General features: G+C 36.8%; 1 protein-coding gene across 1 annotated transcript in view; it reads left to right on the forward strand.

The window, feature by feature from the left end:
* The first annotated feature begins 2,700 nt into the window (after window positions 1–2,700).
* Window positions 2,701–13,558, forward strand: part of fw (CUB and Sushi multiple domains furrowed) — a 68,553-nt gene continuing 57,695 nt past the window's right edge. The window contains exon 1 of the mRNA XM_034983609.2: window positions 2,701–2,975. Within this exon, the coding sequence (XP_034839500.1) occupies window positions 2,891–2,975 (85 nt within the window). The 5' untranslated portion in view covers window positions 2,701–2,890. The remainder of the gene's footprint in view (window positions 2,976–13,558) is intronic.

Consider the following 13,558-nt stretch of genomic DNA (forward strand, 5'->3'; position numbering starts at 1 on the left):
ACACTGCGACTCGTAGAGGTTTTGGGGATAAAAATGAAGAGACCTGACTATTTTTGTCGCTTATAGAGCTTTTTCACTTACCCAGTTTTAGCTTTCTCAGTTTCGACTAATATAATAATTAACATTAAACACTTCTCCAGCACACTAACTACTAATTTGGTTAAAGTATCTATTATCTGACGTTATATTAGTAAAACAACATCAATGCTACTATACCTATAACGTGGATTTATTATAGTTTATTAGTTAATTAACATTATTAGTCTATATTCATTAAATTTACGTCGACATAATTATTATATTTACTATACATTATCAAGTCATCACTATTTTGAAATTCGCAATAAGCCAGCACCACATTAAAAGCTTAGTGTGCATGAGAGGATGTTTTTAATCAGTAGAGAATAGAGATTATAAGTACGTGGCGTACCTACTGTAGATAATAAATATTAAATAACGTGTTGGAAGTGAAACTGGAAAACTTACATATATTTAAATGTTGTTGTTATAAACGGTGTTTTTATTCATCTAAAATCTAAATGTATTACGATATTAACTGTCTCAATGTAAAACATTAAATAAAGTACTTACAATTTAATACTTGTGCAGAAGTTTTTCCCCCTTTTTTAATAATTCAAAGTAGTACCCAGTAGGTAGGTATAACTTAAAGTTCTAAAATAGTGTTTAATAATGTAATTTTTATATTATTTTTAATCAACACGACATCATCATCATCATGATCAACCAATCGCCGGCTCACTACAGAGCACATGGCCATAGTCTAACACGATGGCCATGTGCGAATTGGTAGACTTCACACACCATTGAGAACATTATGGAGAACTCTCAGGCATGCAGGTTTCCTCACGATGTTTTCCTTCACCGTCAAAGCAAGTGATATTTAATTACTTAAAACGTATAATATAACTCCGAAAAGTTAGAGGTGCGTGCCCGGGATCGAACCCCCGACCTCCGATAGAAGGCAGACGTCCTTACCACTAGGCTAGCACACGCGACATACGGTATTTGAATTGAATTATAACGTTATTAATGTGAAACTGCTAGAAGACTAAATAAACGGACACATCTAACACATCAAAAGACTTATTTTACTCAAGATGACGATGACGGCACTAAGCACCTGACTTATTTCTTAATTTTCAGTTTATTTTATTTATACCTAGTCGAGTTACAATTTTAAATTTTTTCTATTTTTCCGTAGTCGGGTTACAGCTTTTGATACCTTTACTTTTTACTTCAATTGCGAGGAAAAGAAACAGTACCCGACTGTGGGTGAGCTCTTTCATACTTCACCTCTTCTGGTCACAGTGTACCCTCTAGCCTTACATCGATAAACCACCCACTGCGCAGGTACAAGGTCAGAGGCCTTTTAACGAGACACCAAATATGATCGATATCTCACCCACTGCACAAGTTTAAGATCACCAGACCACCATGTAGCTTACATGAATAAATTCCAGGAGAGCACTTGCATTTGCAGTTGGAGATCATTTTATATACTTCATATATATATATATATACTTTATATATATAATTTTATATACTTTATATCATCATATTGTATACTTGTACATTTTAGGTAACCTTCCAAGGTACGGAATTCTTAGTGTGCGAATTTGACACACACTTGGCCCGAATAGCCTTTTAACTGAAACTGAAGTACCTAACTAGTACTAGGTACCTACAGGCTTTAATTTGATATCAGTGCTTACTGCTTGTTCATCCGTTTGAGGTAATAAAGCAACGCAGACTGCTGTTGTCCGACATCGACATACCTACTGACCCGAGAAGGACGATATCATAAACGTTGTGGACATTGGTATCAAGAGCAGGCTTGATTTGATAAGGCTAACACATCCGGCTACGTCCTAGAGGTCTCTTGCTTTCCAGTGAATTATAATAGTTGTTTAATGTAGGAAGGTAGGAAAAAATTCAGCTTGTCCAAACGCAGTTACGCTGCGCTGCCCGACGTGATGCGGAACCTCAAATAGTTTATAATATGAGTTTGTATGGAGCAAAGTATACTTGTAAATCACGCTGCGCGACGCGGGTTTGTATGGAGCAAGGCGTTGCTTGCCGCATCGCGCAGTGCGTTTGTATTTTGGACCTTTAGCGTGCTGTTTTTGAACTTGTGGACAAGATCAACTGCCAACGAATTAGCAAACGGAAGTGTCAGTTGGCACTGGGCAGGCCAGAACAGATGGCTGATGGGGCAGAAGTGATCCAGAGTAGAAACCGCGTACAAAGCAGGAAGTGGGTAGATGTGAAATGTGAAGGACCGTGTGTGATGGCGTATGTCCAGCTATGGACGTGAATAGGCTGTGTCATTGATTGATGTACTATTTTTGTTCAATGTCGTAATAAGGCTGTATTTTGGGGGCACCTATTAATTCATTGATTTAGACAACTTTAGACACTTTGAAATAAGTTTAATGTTACGCGCGCTGCCTAAAAGCAGAAAGCTCTGCTCTCTGACAGCCGTATCGGCTCCAAACATGTTCCAAACTATATTATCGTTCGTGTTAACAGGCTATTTCCGTATGGTACCTAAACGTGCAGTTTTTGTTGAATGTCAGTCGTCGTATAGCCTTGCTCAACGATGTCTTTCGGGGTACGAATTGTAACGGTGAAAGGCGCGCGCTCGGTGGGGGCAGCCCGAGACGCGGCCTCTGTGACAGTCCGCCGCGAGCGCATACCCGACACGCTGTTCTGACCGACCCGGATCCTGCGCGCAGAACCCAACTTCGAGTAAATCAAATGGGAAACTTTTACTTTCGCGCGTGATTGAACCGTTCGTGTTATACCGATTGATCAGTGTACGTGCGTGAGACTATGATATGCGTTAGTGTTAAAAGAGATACTTTTTCACATGTTTGAAAGAGACAATTGCAAAATGTTTCTGTGTGTATGCCTTGTTATTTGGAGCGGTGCCCTCGTGCCGGCTCTGGCCCAAGGTGAGTTAACAATGCACGAATGACTCCCTCCTTGATTATGCGAAAAAACCGCAACATAGAGTTACTACCCTCCAGGGTTGTAACTCTATCTACTTATAGCGCCGAACTATTGACAGCTGTTATTTCCTAGTGGAAACCTACCTGTATGATTTTAAATGCTAAGTAGGTATTATAAAATATTAACTACTTACCTACACTTTCACCGATTATATTATTATGATATTATTTATTACTTAAGTAGCTATGCATGTACCTACCTATTATTGAAATTGTTATTTGTATTTAAAAAAATCAGTCAAGTGCGTATTGGACTAGCACAGAAAGGGTTCCGTAGCACTCTACAAGAAATAACACATTTTAATTTTTTTTAATTTTCATGGCGGTAATTTTGAAATGAATAGAAATATACATTTTGTCAAAATTTCAGGTATCTACCTATTATGGTTTAAAAGATACAGCCCGCTGACAGACAGACGGACGGACGGGCGGACGGGAACCGCCCGCTAGACGCCCTTAAACTTTATACATATAGGTATAATTAAAGCACGATAATTATAATTACAATACATTTTATTATATATAATTATAATATATACCCACACCAACCAAAATATCCATCCGCGTAGATATCTAGTTATTAATCCCACAGGAACTCTTTGGTTTTCCGAGATAAAAAGTAGCCTATAAATATGTATTCTCAATTCTGTTCTTTAATGATGATAGAGAATATTGTTATGCTACATAATGTGTAGATTGATTCATCGCAAATAGTAAGTTGCCTAGTTAAATCGGATTGATTTTTTTTCGATCAACTTCACTGATTATACATTAGTTATTTATCATTCTCGAGCATCAGCTGAGAGAACCCCTCCCCTTCACACTACAATACTTGAAAAGAGCAACCGGCGAATTTCTTGCAGGTTCTTCTCGGTAGGTACGGCATTCCGAACCAGTGGTTAATTATTTTGACGATTCTAAAGCACTTGGAAAAGTTTACCTAAATAAAAATATGTATATTCTATTCTATTCTTCTGCGCAACTATGGGGTATGCCAGGTATAAACCGGTAAGTATGCGTTATTAATATATCCTCATCTGTCATTTAGCCAAATTAAATATCAAATGAAAGATTATTTTATTCCTAATCCAACAGTATTAGGTTGCTTTATCAGAAAATCAAAAACAGAAAAATTTTCATTTTAAATCTAGGCAATCATAGATTCAAAAAACATTTTGATAGTCATTTGTCGAGCATATTGAGCTGTGCGTCAATAGACCAGTCAGTCAGTCAGTCACCTTTTTCTTCTATATATTTAGATACATTGCAACAATACAATAAAATGCATCGTTCTCACAATTACATTCTAGGCGAGATGAATCAAAACAATACAAAACATTTCACTTTCGTTATGTAAAAATTTATCATAATATTGTTTTGAGCCGACCGACATACAGTATAGCTTAAATGAAATGGCTCTTAATCAAGCTCCTGTTATACGCAAAGGCTTTCACCTATCCTGTTCGTGTGCACTGTGCGTCATTACCTACCGCTGTGTGGAACATGCCACTCACGTTCCACTGAACCATTTAGCTTGCCGGTTCACTGTCTATACAATCTATGCTAATTTTGCAGCTGAGATTAATTGATACAATCATATACGAGAGTTCAATCAGACTCTCTTTAATGTCAAGGTGATGAGGAAATTAACTATTACATATTATACTCCCTACATCAACGTAACTATTTTTCATTCCATATTTCCATATTTTATTATGTCCATTTCATTGATTATATTAAAGTGCCCAGTAAAACCAACTGTGGTTTTTGTGGCAATTAATGTAATATAATTAATGCCGCACGCAAATCAACCGCGCTAGACCGCACCGGGGTAACGCGGAGGCTGTGCGGGTGTGCACGGCATCCGCACCCCGATTGGCATCTCAACTTGTCGCGTACTATATTATGTTGTTTTTAATTAATGATGAATCTCTCTCTCTGCATTGTATTTCTAATTTTTGGGGATCGTAAGTCACAATATTCTAGGTACAATGGCAGGGCATGACTTGAGATAATAATGAGAAGGGCTTCCACATTTTTTAGCATTTAAAAACTAAGTGTCGAAATCATCCTGCTAGCCGACTTACGACATGACCGAGGTATATTCCTTTTCTTTCTTAGTATTACGAATTACCACCATAGCCTATAAGGTCCCTAACCAGGACCATTGGCTTCGCGTGCTCTCCGAGGTAAGCACGAGATATCCAAATTGAGAACTATAAAATCGGTCATCAATCCCGTTACCTGTCTTGGATCAGTGCTGTTTAGTCAGCATTTCTAAACAATGAGTTAAATGTTTAGTAATAAATTTTTTGCAGGTACCGATAACATTTGGTCTATAATGAATAATGTTGTAATGTACAAACTTAATTACGTATTAGAAATAAATGCTTTTTTATTTTATTTTTCTTATTTATTTTATTTACTAAAATAATATATTTTTATGAAGTTGGCTTCTATATTCTTTCTGATATTTAGGTCATTTTCAGTACCAAGGCTCCATCTCTACTTTCCATTGTACAACTATGTCAAAAGTAGTTATCAAACGCTATGTCCCATTAGTCGAATAAAATGTGTTTATTTTATTACTAACGTTTTGGACCAAATTCACGGTTTTTTAGTGTACTATTATTCCAAATGAAGATGTAAGTGCCGTACCAAACATGGTTATCAAAACTAACCGTGTCCACATTTGGAGTTAATCAAACACCGTTAGGTATTTTGCATGCCATTTACAAGTAGGTGCCTGATGTTTTAATTGTCTTCGGTATTCATTTGAAAGGAAATTATTCATTTATTTTTATTTACAAACATATTTTATTTTATTTCTTATTTCATTTTTAAAATTTTAGGTACAACTAATATTATATCATACAACTTAATAGTTTTCACAACTTGTTTATCAAGGACCGCTTATTATTCAGAACTCAACCCAGATTTGGCCCAGACAACAAGTTTTTTCCTACATGTTCACCGTCGCAACCCGTTGAACACAAACGAATTTACAATGTACATAATAGGTACCTCCCTATTAAATAACAAAGTAAGGTACCTAAATGATTATGAATTCTAAAAGAGTAGATATACCTAAAATTTCCCTCTATCGGCAATCGAACTAATTATTACGGATTTAATCGGCTTATAAGCACACAGCGCAGCACCATGGATGTATCAGATGTATGTCGTCTAAATTCCCAAGAATGGAAGAGGTCACAATACTCAGCAATGAGGAATACGACCCAGAGTCAATTTTTGTATATATAGATACAGTCAAGAGAGAGAAAAACAAAAACACGTGGGATTAGGGAGCGGATTGCAGACGTGAGAATGAGTAGCTAAAGCTATATACTTGTAGAGGGGAAAGTTTGATATGAAACCGGCTCGGAGGCATGAATGGTGCCGGTTTATTTGTAATATTCTCGATTATAGATTCTCGCGAATGTCCAACGGGTTTTAGTAGAAATTTCTACCAACCGGATTTCTTGATTATTGAAATCATAATTCTTAACTTTTTTAACCTAATGTTTAAGGGGGTCTGGTAATGAATAACGTGATGTCTAATGCCTACTAATCTGAAGAAAATATAAAAAATGAAGACTTTATACTTTGATGTAAGATTTTTTACACCTTTATTACAAGTTATCTCCCAAAGCCACCATGATTCAAATAAACATCCAAACAAACGTTCCTCCCAGTGTTGGGGATAATACGCAGAGAAACTTTCAGCTTTTATAAAATCACGAAGGTAATAGGTACGATATATTTAGATTTTTGATACACTACATTGCTAAGTATCCTCTGGTGCTGCAAATGTTCATGGGCGGCGGTAATCACTTAACATCAGGTGACCCGCCTGCTCGTTTGCTCGCTATACCTATCTATTAAAAAAAAAGTAACATATTGACAGATCAGATAGAGTGATTCATCCCCCCACCCCCCAAAATCGTCGGTATCCTAGTCGGGGGGTCCAAAGTTCGATCCCGGTCAGGCACCTTTAACGATGAAGTAAAACATCGTGAGGAAACCCGCATGCCTGAGAGATCTCCATAATGTTCACAAATGTGTGTAAAGTTTTATATTTATGAATTATCACCCTAAGTCAATTTTCGAAGATTAACTCCGAAAACCGAAAACCTGTGGGTACTTCTTCTTCTTCTTCTTCGCTCTGGGCTGGTTTCCGCACTTAAACGTTTCCGTCTGTTGTGCGTGCATTGCCCCTCCCCGCCGAAGTCTTCACTCCAGCCATCCAAGCTCGCTCCAGAAGCCAAATAGACCGCCCAGGTTGCCGAGGGCTTCATGGAGTGAGGTCGGGGATCCTAAATGGCGCTCGCGTTGATCTGCTACGCCCGTACACTCCAGGAGTACGTGCGTCGGTGTTTCATCGACCTCCATGCAGGCCCTGCACAGAGGACTGTCGGTGACACCTATAACGAAAAGGTGTTTGTTTAGTGGGCTATGCCCTGTTATGAGTCCCACCACCTTCCTAAGTTTACCTCTGTCCAGGCGGAGTAGTATGTTAGTTTGTCGTTTGTCTATGTTGGGGAAAGCCTCTTTTGCTTGCCTGCAGTCTGTTGTGTTAGCCCATAGTTTCGAAGGTTCTTTTAGTGTTAGTTCATGCAACCAGGTTTTATACTCACTGAAGGGTATGGGAACGATAGGTTCTGGTCCTGTCACCTTCAGTGTCGTAGCCTTTCGTGCTAGTGCGTCTGCCGCCTCGTTTCCCTGGTCTCCATCATGTCCTTTGACCCACCTTAGGGTGATGTCATTTGACATGGCGAGAGTTTGCAGAGCCTTGTGGCAGTCTTGTATAAGTTGGGAGGTCGTCGAGAATCTAGCCAAGGCTTTGAGAGCAGCTTGGCTATCAGAGTTAATGTTAATCTTAAAGTTTGTTACCTGTCGATTGGTCATGGATATAGCTGCGGTCATAATGCCCACACACTCTGCTTGGAAGACAGAGTTATCCTTACCGAGTGCGTGACTTATCCTTATGTTCAGTTCTTGGCAATAGGCTCCTGCACCTGTGCCAGTTTTGGTTTTGGATCCGTCGGTGTACACTTCTATTGCAAACCTGTGGGTACTTTGCCTACCTTAATAAATTCTAATCAACATCATCATCAACCCATTGCCGACCCACTACCTAGAACGGTCTTTTCGCAGAATGAGAAGTTCTCAGCCATAGTCGACCACGCTGGCCAATTGTGGATTGGTAGACGTCACACACCTTTGAGAACATTATAGAGAATTTATTCATCAGTCTAAATTTAAAATTAAACTTATAGCACCCCGATAGTGGTTCTTTAGGAGAAAATGCTTCGTCAGCACTTCAGGATTTAGAAAATATACCTATTAATTGAAAAATTCAGCGAAAAGCCGCTTGCGCTGAATTTTTCAAAATGTCAGGTTAAATGAAAAGATCATTTTAATAAACAGCTAAAAATATTATATTCTTTGATATCTAACATCTCTACCGTTTCAAAAATGGATTTAATGCTTCTTGGTGCCCCTATATTTGACGACACATTTTCTCCTCTCCCAAATTCTAAATTAGATTTTTAGGCATCGTCTTTTAGGTATAAAGCCACTCAGAGCCATGTATATTTTAGGTTTATGTTTATATGCTCCTAAATTCATATATTTATTACGGTGCAGTCCCATTTGGAAATATACTCTTAATTTCGGTCCTAAAATGTGACGTGTCACTTAAAGACACTCTGGCAAAATTCTAAATTTACATTGACATTGACCCAAGCGAGCCTGCCTGTAAAATACGGAGGCCTTGTGGCATACGTTCCATTTCGAGCGCTGGCGCTTGTTTCACTCAACGGTTAACCCTTGCCGTTCTGCGAGGTAATAGCACCAGTGTATTCGGCACAGTGCCATTTGGATGGCGCATATATTTTGTTAATATAAAAAAAAATGTGATACGTTTTTATCCTACTTGTAAATGTACATATATTTTTTGTATTAATAAAAGAAAAAATATTATTGAGGCATACAATTCATGTTTCCTCACGGTGTTTTCCTTCACCTTTAAAGCTAGGATATTAAAATGCACGTTACTCCGAAAAGTTAGAGGTTTATTAAACACCTACTAAGAACAAATACTTACTAACTATTGTAGCTGGTTTGTCTAAGGTGAATCTTGTGCTAAGGCACGAAGCGACCATTAGATCACATCTCAATCGGATGCTGAGTGACATAGTGTAAAAGCCGGTCAGCGCTGGAAGGTGACGTCACGCAACCGGTTCAGAAACTATTCCATATTGCACTGGACCATTTCAATGACACGATTTTTACGACCTACTACTTTGTGCTTACTTAGAAATACAAATTTAGTGGCGCTGTCTAGGGGCCTAACATACTGAGATGCCATGGCGACATCGATGGCTACCTCAGGCTACCTACCGTAGCCAAATGAGGTATCCAGATAAGTAGCCAGTTATTATTCTCATACACTGACTTACTACTGACTGGTACTGACTCTCAGTTATTTATTGGATTTCAATGTGAATGAACTCTACGTGCATAGCATATACGACAATTTTTAATATTATTATTTCTCTGGTAAAAATTTCATTTTGCTTCAAACAGAATTCAGAGATAGGTAACTTTATAAATAGTACACCTGGTCAATTTACACGAACGTTAAAAGCAAGTAAATATATTAACGCTTGAACACATTCGCTTTGACTGGACATTTTATTGGAAAATGGTACAAAATAACATTCAATAAATTAATAAAGGAAACAAATCAAAGCATGAATGAAATAACGCACGAGAGCGCAATTATTATTCTGCAGCAATATGAACTGTTTTGCAGTATGTCATAGTTTTCCAGTCAAATTTTTTAGGGTTCCGTACCTCAAAAGGAAAAAAGGAACCCTTCGTTGTCTGTCTGCCTATCTGTTTGTCGTGTCTGTCAAGAAACCTATAGGGTACTTCACGTTGACCTAGAATCATGAAATGTGGAAAGTAGGTAGGGTAAGGGTAAAAATCCTAAAATCGAAAATTTGTTGTTACATTACAAAAAAAATATTAAAATGTGGTTTAGCCTAGACTAGCCTTATCTAATTTCTTACAAATCATGACCGCATGGAATGGTGTGGTTGTAGCGCTAGACAGCCAGGTTAATCCTTTGCGCAAAAATGGGCCAGCCCTTCTGTCAAAAAGATGCATTTAAATAAAATTATCATTAAGTCATTCTTTTTGAATTCATGATTAGGATTTTATGAGCATAGATGAAATTTATTTTCTGCAATATTTGACTTACTTTTTAGATTTGACATGTTCATAAATTGAGGTCAGTAGTATTCACGGTTCCACTCAAGCGTGCAGGTGTTAACACCAAATAGCCATATACCGTTACATAGCATTCGAAAACTTTTACTCGTTAAAGCCCGTTGACACGTTCTTTACTCGCCGGCCTAGTATAATAAGTCTATGCCGGAGAGAGATTACGACTGAGATTGTTATGTAGATACAATTCTATAGGAAAATTACTTACCTTTGATAGAGTTCTGTTACAAAAATATATTTATATGTTGCCATTCTGTTTTTTTACCATACTATTTACTCCACTGTCTATTAAAGTCAATTAACTTTGATACCGTAAAATAATTATAAAAACTCTTAACTTAAACAACTTAAAGTAGCAAAAAATGCTTATGCTCCTCGACACTGAGCAAACAGTTGAGCATGTCCTGAACGAAAACATACTTACCCGTATGTTTGCGCAAGTGGTTGTAGCTTGAGATCGAAGTTGACGCAGAAATCACAACCTTGAACTGGAATTCCCACCTAAGTATGTGGTGAACGTTCAGGACCAAAATTCGCCGTCTTTTGCGTTGGTGTCAAAAGCCAGTGGTAAAAAGTGAGAACCAATTAACAATAATCTTTATGTAAGTACCTTTTTATCATCGATTTTCAAAATATAAGGATATTTAAAGATCCTAAAATGTAATCGTCACGGGGTTTCTAGAGAGAAAAAAAATGCTAACTGATGTCAAACAAAAGATCAGCGAGACTGTTCAGCGCGGAAACGCAACCAACATTCCACGCAGGCATGATTGTACATTAATTAGATATTTATTGCAACATTTTCAATCAAAAAACTAATATTTCGTATTGTAATTTGTACCTACAATCGTCGAGTAATGATTTCGAAGGTACTTAAATAATACTGAACTAATTGCAAATATGAATGACTAAAGGCACTTTCTATTTTTGAGAAATTGTTAAGAAGTTTCAAAGTAACTATTAACTAATCTTAGCAAATACACAGAATGGCTACTTATTTTTAATTATTACCTGCTAGTTGTGCCGCCCCGGCTTTACGCGGAGGCCTACAAGTTCCATAGACAAATATACATGTCGGGGAAAATAATGAATGAATGAATGAATGAAAATACGACGTCTTTTTCATTAGAATTTATTTGAATATCAACACAGAATAAACGTTGGACTATCTCGGGTTGAAGATAGTTGGTGGCAAAACCTAAAGTAAATGTGGGTCTACGTTGTAAATGATTTGAGATACCAACCCCTAAGGGGGTGAAATAGGAGTTTGAAATGTATGTAGTCCACGCGGACGAAGTCGTGAGTATAAGCTAGTGTTATATAACAAACTGATGTACAGTTTTGCGAGATATAAATTGTTATCTTACGTGTTAATGCATTATAATAAATAAATTAAAAAAAAAAAGAAATTGGTGACTGAGGATGTATCTACGCAAAGCTCTACTGGAGACTACTGGAGACGGATCAGGCTGAGGCATGCAGATAGCTATTACAACGTAGACATCCGCTAAGAAAGGATTTTTGAAAACTCAAGCTCTAAAAAGGTTAAATAGGTGTTTGAAATTTGTGTTGTCGACGACGCGGACGAACTCGCGGGCATAAGCTACTTTAGTTAACATATATCTATAAATCCGTTTAAAACGACAGATATAAATTAAAAAGGATACAGTTTTGTGCTCCATATCGATAATAAAGCTTTATTCCTAATTCAGTGCTATTAAAAATTTCAATATATACCTATTTTAATGTACAAGAATCATAGTCGTTTATTTTAAGTAAATATTTAGAAAAGAGAAGAGATATAAGTAAGAACCTAAGTACGTAGAATACGGCTAAGGTTTTGCTATACAGTAAGAATTCTTAAGCGGGTTTTAAAGTGGATTTTATCATAATTTGTAACATTTCAGGAAGGAAGGGCTAGGGTTACCACATACAGGCAGAGCTTTACTCCTCCAAAGTCAAGTCTTGTTTGATATTAAATAAATTTAGCCACTTGTACTCGCCGCCGACCTTATTATCCCACTGCGCAATGCAATGGAATAATAGGGTCCTTGACTTTAGTAATAAAAAGACGTGATTTTTTGTATAGCGGTAGTTTATGGAGCTAGATTTCATAATTTTTAAAAAACATGATTTTTATTTATTTTTAACTATGCACGGAAAGCGATTATTGACGTCACAGGCGTAAACAATAAATATTTTTAAATTTTTTAACGTAAAAATACTTTCCTGCAGAAGTTACTCTATCTTTATGTTAATCGAAATTAATTTAATCGAAAGTTATTTGTCGTTTACGCATTGTGACGTCATTATACGCTTTCCGTACAGCGTGACGTTAATAATTAACTATGTTAAAAATAAATAAAAATTATGATTTTTCTTGATTATTCTCTTTAATAATGAATTCTAGCCCCATAAACTACTTACCACTATACAGAAAATCACATTTTCTTACTACAGTCCAAGACCCTATTGCTGGTTGTTTGTTTGTTGCGTTCTAAAGTTTGGACGCGTGGACCAATTTTATTGAATTTGCATAAATAAATTTGTCCTAATCTTGCAAGGTAATTAAAAAATAACGTTGCTCCTGCTCGTTACTCCATATTCCAAAAAAATAAAGTCAGTAGACTATGACAAGTGGAGTATCATTGAAAAAATCTTGAATAAATCTCGCGCATTTACGTTTTTGCATCATCCAATCATCATCGTTTTTGCGGCATCAAAAGTTTTTGGTTTTGAAACGTTCTTGGAATTTAAATTATTTTGGCATCAATAGATTTGTCTTGGTTTGTCTTTATCTATCAAGTGTCAATAAAATAAACTTGCCTTATAGTCACTATGTAAATATAATTATTTTATCAAAAAAAACATTTAATCAAAGATATGATGCAGTGAGGTTTTAGTTTGAAGTGCTATCAACAAAAAAGTAAGGGTTTAGCTTAGACGACAACAGTACAAAAATAACCAGTTTCGTGACCATCTAAAAATAATAAGAAAAAAAAAGGCCGTGCAAAGTTTTCAATGACCAATGCGGAGGGATTGCGGGCGAAACATACACACATTAAAAACAAGTAATTTAAAAAGTTAAAAACTCCGACTGCGGTTTGCTCTGCACCTTTTTCAGCCATTTCACATTTATATAGAATAAGAATTAAACATACTGTGCAAAGCTGAAGCTACTCAGCTATGTATTTACAAAATAGGGACAGACTAGTAAACTCGTTCTTAGT

This window comes from Maniola hyperantus, chromosome Z, assembly GCF_902806685.2.
Source record: "Maniola hyperantus chromosome Z, iAphHyp1.2, whole genome shotgun sequence".
Taxonomy (NCBI): domain Eukaryota; kingdom Metazoa; phylum Arthropoda; class Insecta; order Lepidoptera; family Nymphalidae; genus Maniola; species Maniola hyperantus.